The 17,713-nt window shown below is 37.6% G+C and overlaps 1 protein-coding gene across 1 annotated transcript in view; it reads right to left on the bottom strand.

Moving 5' to 3' along the window:
* The window catches only part of LOC120318119 (ephrin type-A receptor 5-like), a 129,245-nt gene that overhangs the window by 67,160 nt on the left and 44,372 nt on the right, over positions 1–17,713 (bottom strand). The window contains exons 7-8 of the mRNA XM_039365403.1: positions 2,538–2,747; positions 1,103–1,252 (exon numbers count right to left, since the gene is read on the bottom strand). Coding sequence (XP_039221337.1) covers positions 1,103–1,252; positions 2,538–2,747 — 360 coding nt within the window. The remainder of the gene's footprint in view (positions 1–1,102; positions 1,253–2,537; positions 2,748–17,713) is intronic.

The following is a 17,713-nucleotide window of genomic DNA, read 5'->3' on the forward strand; positions in this document are numbered from 1 at the left end:
TGCTGAGCTAGCTCACATGTGTGAAATCTTCATAAATACTTACAACTTCCTGCATATTGATCTCCTATGTAGTAAACCTGTGATTTTATAAAATATATATTCAAATAGTATGCTATTACTGTATGTATATTATTTCCAATCCAGTTAGTTAAAAAGTAACTCCCTATAGAGATATGGATAAATAAACACCTCTCCATAGTCTATATCTATGGACATCAAGAGATTGCAACTGAAGTAAATATACTGTCAAATACCAACCAGACAGTCAGTCAGAGTCTGATAATTCCTCAATTCTAAACACAAAGGATTCAGACTTGAAAACAAACAAACATTCTGTTCCACAGTTATTATTCCCAGGAGCAATAAAATAAAATCTGCTCCAAAACATGATAAACTCCATGTCAGATTTGATAAATATCTGAAATGATCTCTGGATGACCCCTTATCCAGCAGCAAAATCTTGAAGTTGTCTGGCAGCAACAACAATAGCAGCAAGACTTTTTCCTATTTCAACATCACAGTTATTCCCAAAAGAGCAACATTCTAGGAAAGTATTAGAAATATCAAATAGTAGAATCAGCTATCCATGCCTACTCAGAGCGTTGGGACAGATCTTTGTTTTTCTACAGGGAGATACCATCAGTGCATCAGAGGCAGTTGCCCATGGATTCAGATAATGATGTCAGCCCAGATTTGGACTGGGAGCTGTTCCACTGATAAGGTCTGTCTACCTGGCATTATGATTTGATTCTAACAAGCTGATGCTCCAAGTCAGTTTTGGTCACATTTTGTTTGATAGCCCAGGTACTCATAGTAGGTTAATCTCATATTCACCACTCAGAATTACAAACTGAAATAAAGCATAAGACCAGTTGCTGTGCCTTATACAAGCCCCTTAATTTTTTATCTATTAATCTTACTTCTCTTCTCCATTTCACTCATTTGAAGATTCCATACTATTTTCAGAATGGACTCTTTGGATAATACCTGTAACTGTACATTTAGGCCTTTAAAATTAAAAACAGAAAATAATTAATATATGCAACATCCTGATTTGATGACTAATATGTTCTCACATAGAGAAGGAAAAGGAAATATTTACATCTTGATTGGTCATCTCCCAGTATGGTCTCTCTCCATAGGACACTACTTCCCACATCACAATCCCATAGCTCCAGACATCACTGGCAGAGGTAAATTTGCGGAAGGCTATAGCTTCAGGAGCAGTCCATCGAATTGGGATTTTTCCTCCCTAGAAATAATATATATATATATATATATATATATATATATATATATATATATATATATATATATATTATCTCAATAAAAATTTCTTGACATGTCAAGGATTTTCTAGAGAAAATGAGTATTTTTCTAATGTTTGGAAGGTCTCCTTCTACATTATTGCATCCTTTACATACCTTCAGATATATTAATTGCTGGTATTAAAGGCCTATTTGAATTTAGTTTGTATAAAAGATACAGTGAAATTGACATCTTAGTTAGGTCATTATAGCTGGTGAAGGAAAATACAAACAAGCATGCAGTCAACACAGTTTTATGTCATCTGTTTCTGAACTGTTAACTATATATTTAAAAAATACACACAAAACATCTTATATCACAGTTTTGAGGTCAAAGCTGTACTTTGGGCCTGCAAACAAAATCACTCATGATACACAAATTCTGAATTCAAATTATAAGTAAAAAAGGATATGTCAAAGGCCAAACCCATAACTATTTCTTTGTATGTTCAGTCTTAGAAAGAAATATTGGCATGTAATTCAATTATTGTTTAATAAGACATATGATAAAAATAGGAAAATGTTAAACAAATGGCTACTCTCAGTGAGAGCATAAGGTAGAATCATGATTGGGTATTTATTTACTGACATTCATTGATGATATGGTATCAGATACACTATTGTGACATCACCCGATTGTTCCTGTTCTAAGTGAATTTTTTTTTAACCTTGAAATATAAATTAGTATTAATCAATCTCCTTCATAGAGAGCAGTTAATTTATTTGTGCATGAAAAGAAACAATCTATTTAGCTCATGGAATAGAGTACATGGATAACAGTAGTAAAAATATATACTGTAAAAGGAGCATATGATACTATGATACACATAAGATGAAAATATGTAGTCAAATTTGTAAGAGTTATGGAATTCAAGAAGTTTTATATATATACAAGTTACAGGTCACATTTTGAAATACATATGTTGTGATTGCCAAAAGGCAGGATAGAAAGAGAGGCAAGAAGCAATAGTTTATATGGATGCTCAATAATGCAGATTACTTATACAATGAAGATATTCTTGTTGTGAGGTTTTTACAAAACCTAATATGTCCTTGGTGATTTATATTTTGTTTCTGTATTTATCCTAGAGCATAACTCTCATTGACAAAACTAAGAGATTGGCTAAGAGAAACCAACACAACATATGGAAGTTGGTTGAACTATGCCCCAAGTTAGCCCCCCTACTTTGGTTCTGCAGTAAAATAAATAAATGTTCACAAGAAACTTACTCTTGTTGTGTAAGCAGCTTCAGGATCATCTTCAAGAATTCGAGAAAGTCCAAAGTCTGACACTTTACACATTAAATTACTATTGATTAGGATATTTCTGGCAGCCAAGTCTCTATGTACGTATCCCATGTCAGACAAATACTTCATCCCAGAAGCTATTCCTCGGAGCATACCAACCAATTGAATTACAGTAAAATGCCCATCATTCTTCTGTAAAAAGTACAGCATTACAAAATTATAGAAGCAAATGACTAAATCTTGATTCTGACAAAGGAAAAGGAAATGCTAGAAATATCACAATATATTTTCATAATATGTTCCAAACCCTCAGGAGCAACTTAAGACAATCTATAATTATTATCAAGACTTTTACAACTATTTACCAGCAAAAAAGCCAGATTCTGATAGAATTTAATAACCAGATTGATTGAAAGTGAAATAGGAGTTAAAGCTTCAAAAAGTCTTGGCAAATGGTTACATTTACTTCCACACACCATTTATTTAGTTCTTTATGATGGCAATTTCTATGTCTACTTTCAATTGATGCAGTAAGGGAACAGCTACCTACTTCCCAGAAAAAGGAGGAACAACAAGATATTCTGAAATTATTATATTTTATAAACTGATATAGTTTTTTTTCCAGGACTTGCAATCCATCACAGTTATTACATCCGGAACACAGAAAAAACAGCAAAAATCCCAATTCTTTGCAAATTCTGTAATAATATCTATTTTCTCTCTCCTTACCACTGAAATGGGAAAGAAAACAAATAAATCCAGTAGCCTGGAGTTTGGTACATTAGCATGTCTCTGCTAAACAAAATGGGGAAACTGATCCCTGTACTTTGTCTGGGGTTAGAGTTAGGATAGTAAGTAGTAAGGTTGCTAATAATTTTTTTATAAGGCATGAAAGTTGGGAATGGGCAAGAAAGATGAGTTAAGAATTCCCTCTAATGGAAACAGATCCACAATCATATAAATCTAACTTCACTATAGTTTCAACTTATTACTGTTTATCTTTAAAAGAAGCCTAGAGCTGCTTTTCACTGGCATAGATTCATCATGTAGATGTGTTCTTAGTTGCCCATGACTTTTAGCAGCATAACTCTTTTTGATCAAGTGAAGTTCTTGTTGTTGTGGGGCAGGTCTAAATTTGAATCATTTACTTTTGGGACAGATTTTTTTGCTTATTAGATTTCATTCCATTTCACTGGAATATAGACTGAATATAAAAATATAGAGAATTTTAATAACAATTTTTATATAGTTAAAATAACATAGGACAAATATCTCCATATGTGGGAAATGGAAATAGAATAATAATAATAATAATAATAATAATAATAATAATAATAATAATAATAATAATAATAGCTCCTTGGGTGCAATCCCAAAACAACTGGAGCACCACTTGAACACCATTGGCATTGACAAATTCGCTATTAGTCAATTGCAAAAGGCGGCCTTACTAGGAACTGCTTCCATCCTGCGACGATACTGTAATACCATCAAACATCCACATCTGCCTATCCCAGGTCCTGGGTAAGGACTCGATAGGTAGACAAAATGCCAAATCCAGTCTGAACATCTGGCTGACTGTGCGATGATCGATAATAATAATAATATAGAAATATGGTGAGACGTAAATTTCAGAATGTCATACCGACTTGGATGTTGCCCAGGTTAACAAGGTCCATGCTAGATATTGGAGTTCCTGGATATCTGGTGAAAAATGGGTTACAGGGCTCAGGACTATTGGCTGAGCAACCAGGATCAGCAGTTGCAGAACTACTGAAAGAAAAGGTGTTTACCCATCGCAGATACACAGTGATTGAAAACAAAGAAATAATGATCTGTTACTACAGATCAAGTCCAACAAGAAGAGGATATCTAAAACAAATGCACCAGTTCTGGAAAGAACAACATCCAGAATCAGAAATAACAGAGACTAGCAGATCAACGCCAATTTATAATATGAAATAAAATATTCACAGAAACAGAATTGGATGAACTGCAAAGGTTCACCCAGGGCAAAGAAATCAAAGCCTTGCCAGAAGTAATTCATAATGTAGAGGCAAACCATGGGGAGTTGGCAGTGAAAGAATCCAGCAGAGATATACAACTGTTCTCATTCCTCTTCCTCAGGAAAAACAAAACCCACTAACTAAAGAAATGAAAGAATTGAAACAAAGAATAACTGAGCATCTAGAACAGCACAAAAACAACAGAATAAGGCTGCCTGCATTGAAGCTTGTTCCAAAGAAACAGCTAGCACAAGCCTTGAAAGATGCAAATACTGCAATATCAAGTATAAGCACCAATTCACTGCAAGAAACAAACCAACTAATGTACAGCACAGCTGTAGTTATAACTGAATACCTGGGATGCAAAATCAACAAAGAAGAAAAACAAACAAAAATGCACCAGAAAAATGGAAGGTTAAACTATAAAATAAGATCAGCAAGTTAAGATCACATGCAAGCAAGCTAGAACAGATGAAAGAAAAGAAGCTGAAGAACAAGAAGATCAAAGAATACCTAATCAAGAAATACCACTTAGAAACAAGGAAGATCAAGGAAGCAATGGAAATAATAAAACAACAAATAATAGCTATAGCCAGGAAATTCAGTAGATATGGAGCTCAAATTGCAAACTATAGGCAGAACCTCCAATTTTAATCCAATCAGAAACGTTTCTACCAATCCATCAATGGAGAAACTGCAATGAATCAGTCAGTACCTGACAAGGAAGAAACAGTGCAGTTCTGGAAGCAGATATGGGATAACCCAAAGAAATACAACAAGGATGCGGCTTGGTTAAAAGAGGTGGATGCAAATAAAACAGAAGTTGAAATGAAAGAACTAGTAATAACAACAAAAATGGTAGAAAAAAGAGCAAAGAAAATCAAAAATTGGTCAGCACCAGGTGAAGATGAACTGCATGGGTTTGGTTGAAACATCTAACTGTTATACACCCACTCATTGCCAAACAGTTCAACAATATACTACAAGGAGGAGAAATTGAAAAGTGGCTAACAACTGGGAAAACCTACCTAATAATGAAAAATCCAGCAAAAGGGGCAACACCAGGCAACTACAGGCCAATTACCTGCTTACCAACAACTTTCAAATTGCTAACTGGTGTGATAGCTGATGTAGTACAACAGCATCTAATTGAAAACAATCTCTTTCCACTTGAGCAGAAAGGAAACCACCCCAATAGCAGAGGAACAAAAGATCAACTCCTAATAGATAAAATGATTTTGGAAAACTGCAAGAAAAGCAAGACCAACCTGAATGTGGCATGGATTGACTACAAAAAGGCATTTCACTCTCTGCCACATGACTGGATAATCAGGTGCCTAGAAATAACAGGAGTCAGTAGAAACATCAGAAAATTTGTGCAAAGATCGATAGCACAATGGAAGACACAGTTGCAAGTCAATGGTAAGAAACTGGGAGAGGTTAACATCAAGAGAAGAATATTTGGAGATAAAAGAACAAAGGATGACAAGAGCTGCGTATAAACATAGAGAGAAGCAGCAGAAGAATAGTTAAACAACAGTAGGTACTACTACTACTACTACTACTACTACTACTACTACTACTACTACTACAGAGCCTGTGGGAGGAGCAAGACCAAAAAGATCTTCAACAATTGATCTTCAAGCTATGCTTCAGAGTCGGTAGGGATGGCAAAGCTCCTGACATGGAATGTTAATGGTTTGAACTCACCGCAGAAAAGGAAAAAAGTTTTTCATTACCAGAAGCAACATGACAATGACATAATATGTTTGCAAGAAACTCATATAACTTTAAAGGATTCTAAATATTTGACTAATTCTCATTTGGGATCACATTTTATGGCTCCAGCTCCAGGGAAAAAAGGGGGTGTTGTAATTTATGTGAAGAAAAATTTATCGGCTGAATTAATAGAATCTAATCCCCAAGGAAGATATGTTTTTATAGATTTACTACTGCAAGGCAAGAAATTTCTTATTGTTGGATTATATGCCGCTAATCAACAACAGAAGCAATTCTATACGTTTTTGCATGGAAAAATAACTCAGTTGGATTACAAATCTGTAATTATGATGGGAGATTGGAATGGAGTTTTGGATTCAAGAAAGGATAAAAAGGGTACTTTCAAAACTCTTACTCAATCTAAGTTATCTAAAGCATTTTTTGATATGAGAGATGAGTTGGAACTTATTGATGTTTGCGTGAAAGGAATATAAATGACAGAGATTACACTTTCTATTCGGACAGACATCAATCATTTTCAAGGATTGATTTTATTTTAATTTCCAATGATCTTTTTTCTAGGGTCAAGAAGGTTAAGATTTTTTCTAGGACATTGTCGGATCATAGCCCTGTGTGGTTGGAGTTATTTGTGGAAGATTGGAATAGAAGATCCTGGAGACTGAATAAGAATTTGTTCACTTGGGAGGAGTTTGTACAAAAATGTAAAGAACATTTGAAGGAATTTTTTGTTTTAAATATGAACAAGGGAACATCAATGTCTATGGTGTGGGATGCTAGTAAAGCTTATATGTGGGGAATTTTGATTCACATGAATAATGTTTTTAGGGGTAACTTGATACAAAAACATAAAGAATTAGAAGAAAAGATTAAATTAAAAGAAGAAGCCTTTGCTTTGAATCCGACGGATAATAGGTTAAAGGTTGCTATAAATATGCTTAGGGCACAATTTAATATGTTGATGGCAGATCAGGTGGCAACAAATTTGCGTTATATGAAACATAATACTTTTTGTAATGCAAATAATCCTGGGAGGTGGTTAGCTTATCAATTACGTAAGAAACAGAAAGTAAGAATTATAGAGAAAGTAAAATATAAAGGTACTGACGTTTTTCAATATAATTTGATTAAAAAGAGTTTTTTAGATTTTTATAGAAAATTATATGCTAGTGATAATATACATGTTGCAGAAGTAGAAAAGTATTTACAATCAGCACATTTTCCTAAACTTTTTAATGAACAACAAATTATGATGGATTGTTCAATTACCTCAGAGGAAATTGGTTTAGCTATTAAGCAGTTAAAAGTGGGAAAGTCTCCAGGTACAGATGGATTGATGACAATGTATTATAAAATTTTATCTGAGGAAATGATGGAGCCATTAAAGGAGCTTTTTAATAGTATTTTGTTGGGAGCTCAAGTTCCCCCTTCATGGAGAAGTGCGTTTATATCATTGATCCTGAAGGAGGATCAAGATCTTACTGAACCTAGGAATTATAGACCTATATCTCTTTTAAATGTGGAAGATTTTAAGATTTTCTCAAAAATTTTGGCAAATAGATTAATGGAGGTAATGAAGGACTTGATTCATTGTGACCAATCAGAATTTATAACAGGAAGATATATGAAATATAATGTAAGGCAAATTCTTAACTTAATATTGTATTTGGATAAGAATAATCAGATCCCTGCAGCTTTTATATTTTTAGATGCTGAGAAAGCTTTTGATCAACTAGATTGGAAATTTTTATTTTTATTGATAGAGAAAATGAATTTTGGAGATAAGTTTTTACATGTTATTAAGGCTATATATCAGCAACAGTCTGCTCAAATTATTATCAATGGGGATCTGACTGAGACTTTTAATATTGAAAAGGGAACAAGACAAGGATGCCCATTATCTCCATTGTTATTTGTTTTAACGATGGAGGTTTTGTTAATTCAAATTAGAGAGTCAATGGTAATTAAGGGAATAAAAGTAAACAGGAATGAGTATAAATTGAGAGCTTTTGCAGATGATTTGGTTTCAACTTTAGTACAACCTACTCAAGTAGCTGGTCACTTGTTGGAAATTATATCTCAGTATGGAAAAGTTTTTGGTTTTAAAATAAATAATAATAAAACTAAAATGTTATCTAAAAATATGTCTAATAAGGAAAATGAAATTTTAGTTAAACTTACAGGTTTTCAGATGGTGAAAAAGATTAAATATTTGGGAGTATATATAACAGCTTCTAATGGTAAACTGTATAAGAATAATTATGAATTATTATGGGCAAAAGTACAAAAGGATTTAAATGACTGGAAAAAGTTGCAATTGTCGTTGTTGGGGAGAATATCAGCGGTAAAAATGAATGTTCTACCAAAGTTTCTTTTTTTGTTTCAAATGTTATCTATTCTAAAAAAAGATGCAAATCTGGATGAGTGGCAAAAGGGTATTAATAAATTTATCTGGGCTGGGAAAAAAACAAGGGTAAAGTTTAAGATTTTGCAGGATGTCCAAGAAAGAGGTGGGCTTAAAGCACCCAATTTGAAATTATATTATGATGCAGCCTTAACTTTGATAAGCGATTGGCTTAATTTAACAAATAAAGATGTTCTTTTTATTGAAGGGTGGGATTTATTGTATGGTTGGTATGCATATTTGATTTTTAATAAGAAAGTAGATAGGGCTTTTAAATCACATATTTTAAGAAATGCTTTTCTTCGAGTTTGGAAGTATTATTATAGGTTAAATTATAAAATACCTTTTTGCGGGATTCCTGGACATGTAATTGAGGGAGTCTCTAAGGGGATGAATTTCGATAAAATTTCATATAAGGAGTTATTAATTTGGTCAGGTAACGATTGGCAGCTAAAATCTTTAGATGTATTAAGAAAAGAAAATATTTTATACTCATAGTTTCAATACATACAAATTGTGGATAGGTGGACAGTAGATAAGAAAGTTGGAATAACATTAGGAGATGAAAACTTGATTATTCAGATTAAAGATCAGAATCATGCCCATATTAAAAGAATCTATGATGAGTTAATAAAATTGGATTCGGAAACAGAGTTAGTAAAATATTGTATGATTAAATAGGCTCAGAATATCCAGGACCGATTTTATTGGATCAGTGGGAGAATATTTGGATTAGAAATGTTAAATTTACACAGGCCCAAAATTTGAGGGAAAATTTTTACAAAATGTTTTATAGGTGGCATTTGGATCCCAAAAAATTGTCTTGTATGTATCCTAACTTACAGCCCAAATGTTGGAGGTGTGGTAGTACTGATGCAACTTACTTTCATGTTTGGTGGACCTGTAAGAAGGTTAAAGCTTTTTGGATAATGATTTGGTGGAACATTCAAAAGATTTTTAAAAAGAAGATAAAGTTTACTCCTCAATTATTTTTATTGGGTATTTTTATGGATTTAGGTGTTAATGAAACTATTTGAATGTTGAATCTAATAACTGCAGCAAGGTTACTTGTAGGTTTATATTGGAAGAAGGATTCACTGCCTACTTTAGAAGAATGGATACTTAAGGTTTCTACTTTAGCGGAAATGGCAAAGATTTCTGCTTATTTAAAGGACCATACACAAGAAAAATTATTATAGTGTGGAGAAGGTGGATAGATTATAATCAGAATAAATATGGAACTTTAAAGTTCCATTTATTTTATGATTAACTTTTTCTTGATGTAAATTTATAGAATTTTATAATACTCGATTTATAGTAGATTTGTTTATATTATTATTTTTAAAGTTTAGAGGGAGTTAAGGGTTAAGTATGAATTTGTTTATTGTATAAATTTTTTGTTTTAAAAGTTATAGCTTGTGTTTGTTTTGTTTACAATAACCCTGTATTTTGCTCCAGGAAGTATGGGGTGGTGGGGCGGGAGGGGATGGGTGGGATTAAGTAGGTCAGATATATAAAAATATTAATGTATAAAATAGATAGAGTAATTTAGAGGGAGGTGCCGCTCGGGTATTTCCCCTGAACTGTATCCGAAGAGGGATGAGAGGGGAGGAGGAAGGGATGGAAGGAAGTTGGATGGGATGAAGGGATGAAGGGAGAGAGGAGATGAGAGGAGAGTAGGGAAATAGGAAGGAAGGTTGAGAGGGTGGATGCAGTCGGGGGGAGATAGACGAATTAAGGTCTTATTTTAAAGGTATTTTTCTTTTTTATTTTTTTATTATATATATAATGTATTGAAAGTATTAATTGTATTGAAAATTGAAATAAAAATTTTTACAAAAAAAAAGAGAGGAATATTTCAAGGAGATTCATTATCACCATTACATCAAGGACACTGAAGTCAAGAAAAAGATTAGAGGTGAATACATCATGAGAGTGAAGAAGATCTTAAAGTCCAAACTCAATGGAGGAAATACCATAAAGGCAATCAACATCTGGGCAATTCCAGTCATTAGATACACAGCTGGAATAGTGGACTGGACTCAAGCAGAACTAAAAGCAATGGATAGGCAGACCAGAAAAATAATGACAATGAATCATGCCCTTCATCCATGAAGTGACATTGACAGACTTTATCTACCAAGGGAAATAGGTGGGCATGGAATGCTGCAAGTACATCAGATGGTTGAAGAAGAAAAAATGGCTTTAGAAGAATATCTGAAGGACAATGATAAAGATGCACTGAAATTATTATATCAGGAAGGCTTGCCGACTACAAGAAAGACCAAATGAAGAACAGAATAGAGGTACGGGAAGACAAAGCACTATATGGCCAGTGCATTAAAAAAATAGCTGGGAAAGCAGATAATAACAAGACCTGGCAATGACTAAGAGCAGGAAAATTAAAGAAAGAGACCGAGGGACTAATTCTGGCTGCACAAGACCAAGCCTTAAGGACAAATGAATATAAAGTCAAAATTGAGAAGACAGCAACAGACAGTAAGTGCCGCCTATGCAAAGAAGCTGTAAGCTGTAAGTTTTTGCCTGTAAGCAAAAACTGGTGTGATCATAATATAGAGAAAGTCATAGAAAATGATAAAATTAAACTGCTCTGGGACTTCAGAATTCAAACAGACAAGTACATAACACCCCGAACTTAACAATTGTCGATAAGAAAGACAAAAAAGTCTGGATAGTAGACGTGGCAGTGCCTGGAGACAGCAGAATAGACGAAAAAGAACTGGAGAAGATAACAAAATACAAAGACCTACAAATAGAAATAGAAAGACTGTGGCAAAAGCAAGCAAGGGTAGTACCAATAGTAATAGGCGCCTTGGGTGCAATCCCAAAACAACTGGAGCACCACTTGAACACCATTGGCATTGACAAATTCGTCATTAGTCAATTGCAAATACCTGCGATGGTATCTGTAATATGATCAAACATCCACATCTGCCTATCCCAGGTAATTGGTAAGGACTCGACAGGTAGACAAAAATGCCAAATCCAGTCTGAACATCTGGCTGGTTGTGAGATGATCAACAATAATAATAAGTATAATAATAGTAATACAGTAAACATTATTACTCATTATGAGAGAGACAGAAAGAGAAAGAGAGAGGGAGAGGGAGGGAGAGAGAGAGAAAGAGAGAAAGAGAGAGAAAGGGTGGGAGAGAGAAAATGAGAATCATTGTAATTATGGGAAAAAACAGAAACTTGAAAGATGTTGATGAAGTAGAATCAGGAATAGCAATGAAAATAGTGTGCCAGAATTTGTTGAGACAAACATCTGTGAGGCATTGTATCAACAAAAAATTCTTTGTTTGAAAAATATTTTTTAAAAAGCAAGCAGTGGAAAGTTGTATACCAACCTCCAAAACTATATTTGATATTTTAAAAAGAATAGGAAGTAGTGTGAATCATAGTAAAATCTTTATTACAAGCAGCCCTTGGTAAAGAGGAATTGTCTCTTCAGAATTAATATTGTTCTCATATATTACTAGAGTGTGGGAAGAAGAAGCTATCCCCAAACTAGTTTGTGTAGAAAGCAGTAGTTCAAGTATTAACTGGCACCAGTCATTTAGAATACATAATATTATGCTGGAAAAACTCTATTAATTTCTAACTCATGAGCTCAGTTTAATATTATAACACCAAGAAACAATTAAAATGTTTAATAAAAAAAATTACAATTATTTTTTTCAATGCCATGTTCAAGCAGAGGATATAAAAGCAAGGTTTCATTTACCATAAACAACCAAGGACTTTTGAAATAAATATGTGAATGACAAAAATCCTGTACTCTTATTGTGTAGTACGTTTCGTAGGCAATAACCAGACTGGCATAGTACAATGGTGTTTATTAAGTCATAACAGAACTGTCAAAACCCGGCAAATGCCTGCTATTTATATTTTCCGCCTCTAGGGCGTCAGCCAATCGCAACATTAGCTCGCTCCCACCCAAACTTGAATTCTTGAAGTTTCCCTCCAAAACAGTTGGAGGTACGTTAGTTTCACAACATATTAACATTAGTTCTTAATACATAACACCCTCCTCCCTAGGATAGTTGTTATCCTTTGCTTGATTATGGCACTTAGTCCTTAAGGTAGACCGAGGGCCTGCGGATTCTGGCAGACTGCTGTAATGTCATTTGGGAGTCCTGTTTGATTGTTTGCTCATCCGTCCTTGGTTGACCCATGATGTGATGGCCGTTTAGGTCACCTGTGGTGCCTCTGTTTCTGCAGAGGATGCTCTGGCAGGTATGCGTAAAATCAGAAAAACATAGTCACCCAGTGTGTCCAAATTCCTCTCAAACTCCTCTCCTGGGATTGGCCCAGCCTGCCGACACCGTAACTGGTCAATGTGGCATCTGACTATGCAACCATTTTTCAAAGCCACCTCGTAAGACAATGGTCCCGTTACTTTAGTAAATCTAGTGATAACCCAGGTAACCTACCCATAGTTTTTGGTCCATACTAGTTCACCCAGCTGTAGGTTCCTGGGAGCCTTTGGTTGAACTGTTTCTGCTGCTGTCCTGTCTGGGTGGAGTCAGTCGAGCTTTGTTGTGAGCCGACGGCCCCACCTTAGTTCTGCTGGGCAGTGACCTGTTGCAATGCTAGGAGTTGTGTGCTGGCACAGGAGAAAATTTGCCAGGTGGTGATTTCAATCTCCAGTTGTCATCCCTTGAGCGATTCCTTGATTGACCTCACCATTCACTCGGCCTGACCATTGGAAGTGGGGTGGAAGGGAGTAGACGTTGCGTGCCATATCATGTTGGCGTTTAGGAATTATTGGAATTTGGCTGCCGTGAATTGTGCCCGTTATTGAACACGATGATGTCCAGCAGACCGTGTGTGGCGGAGAGCTGGTGCAGCTCCTGGATGACCCTAGCAGTGGTCATCGATGGGACAGGTACTACTTGGAATAGCTGTCCACGACAATGAGGAATACCTGTCCCTGGAATGGGCCCGCAAAGTCAATATGCACGTGAGACCATGGAGCGTGCGTGGTTTTCCAGGAGTGCATGGGTGCTTGGGGCATTTCTGGTTGGGTCTCTTGGCAGACCTGACAGCTCCTTACTTGGGTTTCAATGTCTTTGTCCAGGCCTGGCCACCACAAATAGCTCCTGGCTAAAGCCTTCATCCTCACGATTCTGCAGTGCCCCTCATGTAGGGAATCCAGCACCCTGGCTTGATGACTGGGTGGAATGATGATCCTGCTGCCCCACAGCACATAACCCTTGTGGGCTGACAGTTCATCTTTCTGGCACACGTATTGCTGGAACTCACATTCCCTCAACACCCAGTTGAGAATGCAGCTGAGCATTCTGTCCATGGGAGTTTCAGCGGCCACATCCCCTGCACGTAGGGGTGTTTCTGGTAGGACCTGGATTGCCAGGATACGCATTGCCAGGGCTGGGTCCAGATCCATCTATGGCAGAGGCAGTTGGCTGAGCATGTCAGCATGGCCCATTTCCTTCCCTTGCTTGTAGACTAACCTGTACGAGTAGGCAGCCATGAAAATTGACCATCACAGCATCCTTGGTGACAGGATCTGCAGAGTTTGCTTGTCAGCCATAAAAAGGCCAAGCAGCAGTTTGCAGTCTGTGAAGATGGTGAAAGATCGCCCATATAAGAAGTCATGGAACTTTTTAATACCTGCAACAATGGCGAGAGCTTCTTTATCAATTTGTGCATAGTTCCTCTCAGTTGATGATAAAGTTCTTGAGTAATATGCAATGAGGGCTTCGTGACTGTCTGGCATTTGATGGCTTAGCACTGCTCCAATGGCATATGGTGAAGCATCACAGGCTAGCGTTACTGGCAGTTTTTCATTAAAATGAGCCAACACAGAGCTTGAGGATAGCAGCTACCTGGCCATCATAAATGCCCTATCGTGGTTGCACGACCAGACCCAGAGCACTTTTTTGTCCAGTAGACAATGAAGTGGTTCTGCCAGGGCAGCCTTGTGTGGCAAGAATGAGTGGTAGAAGTTCAGCAAGCCTAGGAATGCTTGTAGTTCCCCCTTGGATTTGAGTTTGGGGGCTTGTTGAATTGCCCTTAGTTTGGCCTCTGATGAGTGGATTCCAGCAGCATCTATTCGGAACCCTAGGAACTCTGTGAATTCCACATCAATTTGGCACTTGTCTTTTTTTAGTTTTAAGCCTGCCTCACGGAAACGTTGAAGTATTGCCCAGAGATGTTCCGCCAGGACTGCCGCTGATTCCCTTGCTGTCATGTGTCTGACTAATGAAACACTTCAAAGAACTTTCAGGCATGGTTTAACCTAAAAAGCCTTTATTAATGTTAAGGAGTGTCAGCATGGCATGGAGAATGCCAAGAACTGAATTTCCCTTCCTTTGCACATAACATTCCAGGCATTTCCCCTCCCCTATTTTGAGGTCATGATTCACATCTTCCAATTAACCTGGAGGGCAAAGATTCGCTTCCGTCCCCTTCCACGGGCTTTTCTCTCCTCTCTCATTCTCATCTGAATTAACTCTAAAAGTACCAGACAGTTCTGCCTATTTTGTCAAAGCAAGAATATTCAATATTAGCAGCATTGACACCTGCGATCAGGACATCGTCAAAGTACGGGCAGACTCCGGGTATGTTTTTAAGTGTCTGTTCCATGATGCTTTGGAACAACCTGGGGGCTACGCTTACCCCAAACTGCAGGCAGTACATTCAGAATGCCCCTCTGTGTGTGATGATGGTTTGTGCCTCGGCGGTGGCATCGACTGGCAGCTGCTGGTATGCTTGGGCAAGGTCTAATTTAACAAAAAATCAGCCTCCTTGAAGCAAGGCGAGTATGTGGCTTACCACCGGAACTGGGTAAGCATGTTGCTGTAGTGCCTTGTTTATTGTGCATTTGTAGTCTGCACAGATGCGAACATCCCCATTTGGGTTCACTGGGGTCACTATGGGAGTCTCCCACAGGCTACTGTCCACAGGTTGGAGCATTCCCTGCCGCACCAGTTTGTCAAGTTCCACATCAATCTTTGGCTTTAGTGTGAAGGGCACTCTGCACGGTTTCACTCAGATTGGAGTGACTGCTGATCAAGATTGAGTGAAATGGGCGCCCCTCTATATTGTCCCAACTCCATGCTGAAAACATCAGCATATTGTTAGCATACTGCTGCCAGGCCAGCTGTTTGTGTATGATGGATACTCATCATACAGATGCCCAGGGCTTCGAACCAGTCCAGTCCAATGAGGCTAGTACGCTGTCCATCTACGACCACAATGCTGAGGGGACCCTCAAACTCTCTGAACTTAACTCTAATGGTGGCTTCCCACTTATGGAAACATAGCAATTCTGGAAGTCCGTTAGTATGAGGCTTGATGGCTTGAGCAGAACTCGCCCTTTGCCTCATCTGCAAATATAATCAAAAGTTTTGTATGAGATGATTGATAGAGCTGACCCAGTGTTTAGCTCCATGGAGCATGGGACCACTTGAAGTCTAATTTGGAGTTTTAACTTCTCCTTGAGGGTGCATGGGCTCCTGTTCATTGGATACTTTGTCTCCCTGAGCAGTATCCAACCTTGTTCTGCCCTGGGGCCCATTAACCTTTGGGTGTGGAGCCGCAATTCACATTTCTCGTTGGCTACCTCTACCGACTCTGGGGATGTGCCCTTGCTTCCCATAGATGCGGCAAAAAGCTGTGCGAAATCTGCACTCTGCCCTTTTATGCTGTCCCCCGCAGCTAGTGCAGTTCTGTGGAGATGTTGTTTGCTCTGTTGAGTGTTGCTGTCTGGGTGGCTGTCTCTGCAACCAATCAATCTCATCATTTTCATTAGTCTCTCTCGGTCCATCTGCGGTCTTGTGGTGGCTTGCTGTGGGGCTGGTATGTGTTTTTGGTGGCCAGAGAGCCTTCATTGCTCCTCCAGCAGCCTCATCCGCCATGACTTCATTTAAAGTGTCTTGGAAGGTCAGTTTTTCCATGGTGAAAGCTATTGTAGCTTTCTATTCAGCAAACCGCAAACGAGTCTGTCTCTGAGGCAGTTATCCAAATCTGGAAACTCGCAGTGGCGTGAAGCTTGTCGAAGTGCAGCCATGAACTCAGCTGCCGATTCTCCAGACCTCTGCTCTCATTGCTCAAAAGCATGGTGCCAAGCAATTATGGAGAGTTTCAGCTCAAAATGTTCTTTCAATCTTCTCTTGAGGTCTGTGTATGTCAGTGACTCAATGCTTGCCAGTGCTACCAGGTTTTCTGCCCGCATACACAGAGTAAGGTCGCTGCCTTCAGGTTACCATCTCTGATCTGGTTCGCCTGTAGATACTTGTCCACTCGGGAGACATAAGAGCTCCACTGCTCCGGATGGGGGAAGTCAAGCTCATTGAGCCTTCCGAGTTTGGCCATTCCAGGAGTTCTGTGAGGTCCTAGTTACTGCCTTTACTGCTGTGGAAGGAGCTGTGTTGCCTTTGATCCTGGGGACAGATCTCTCAGGATGTCTATACCTCCAGTGTGTCTTACTGGAAGACAGGGCAGGGAACATGGTCCCACCAGGGCTCTGTGCCTGGTCTGACACCCAGTGACTTCAGTCTCTTAGCTCGCATTAGCTCTCTTCCTGCTATATCCCACTTTCATCGCCACTCTTGTGTAGTAGGTTTCGTAGGCAGTAACCAGACCAGTGTAGTACAATGGTGTTTATTATGTCATAACAGAACTGTCAAATGCCTGTTATTTATACTTTCCGCCTCTAGGGCATCAGCCAATTGCAACATTAGCTCGCTCCTGCCCAAACTTGAATTCTTGAAGTTTCCCTCCAAAACAGTTGGAGATACATTAGTTTCACAACACATTAATATTAGTTCTTAATACATAACAACTTTTGTGTTCCATGATAAATGTGTTGAAAATTAAAACTGTTAAACAACTCCCCTGGAGCACTTCAGAACTAGGTTCCAGATTGTGAATCAGCATTCTTAATAACATGCTTGAAAAGTGAAACTGCAATTCAAGAAAATAATTGATAGAAAAATACATAATTAATTCCAACTCAATAA

This window comes from Crotalus tigris, unplaced genomic scaffold, assembly GCF_016545835.1.
Source record: "Crotalus tigris isolate CLP2741 ecotype Arizona unplaced genomic scaffold, ASM1654583v1 scf7180000020070.306587, whole genome shotgun sequence".
In the NCBI taxonomy this organism is placed as follows: domain Eukaryota; kingdom Metazoa; phylum Chordata; class Lepidosauria; order Squamata; family Viperidae; genus Crotalus; species Crotalus tigris.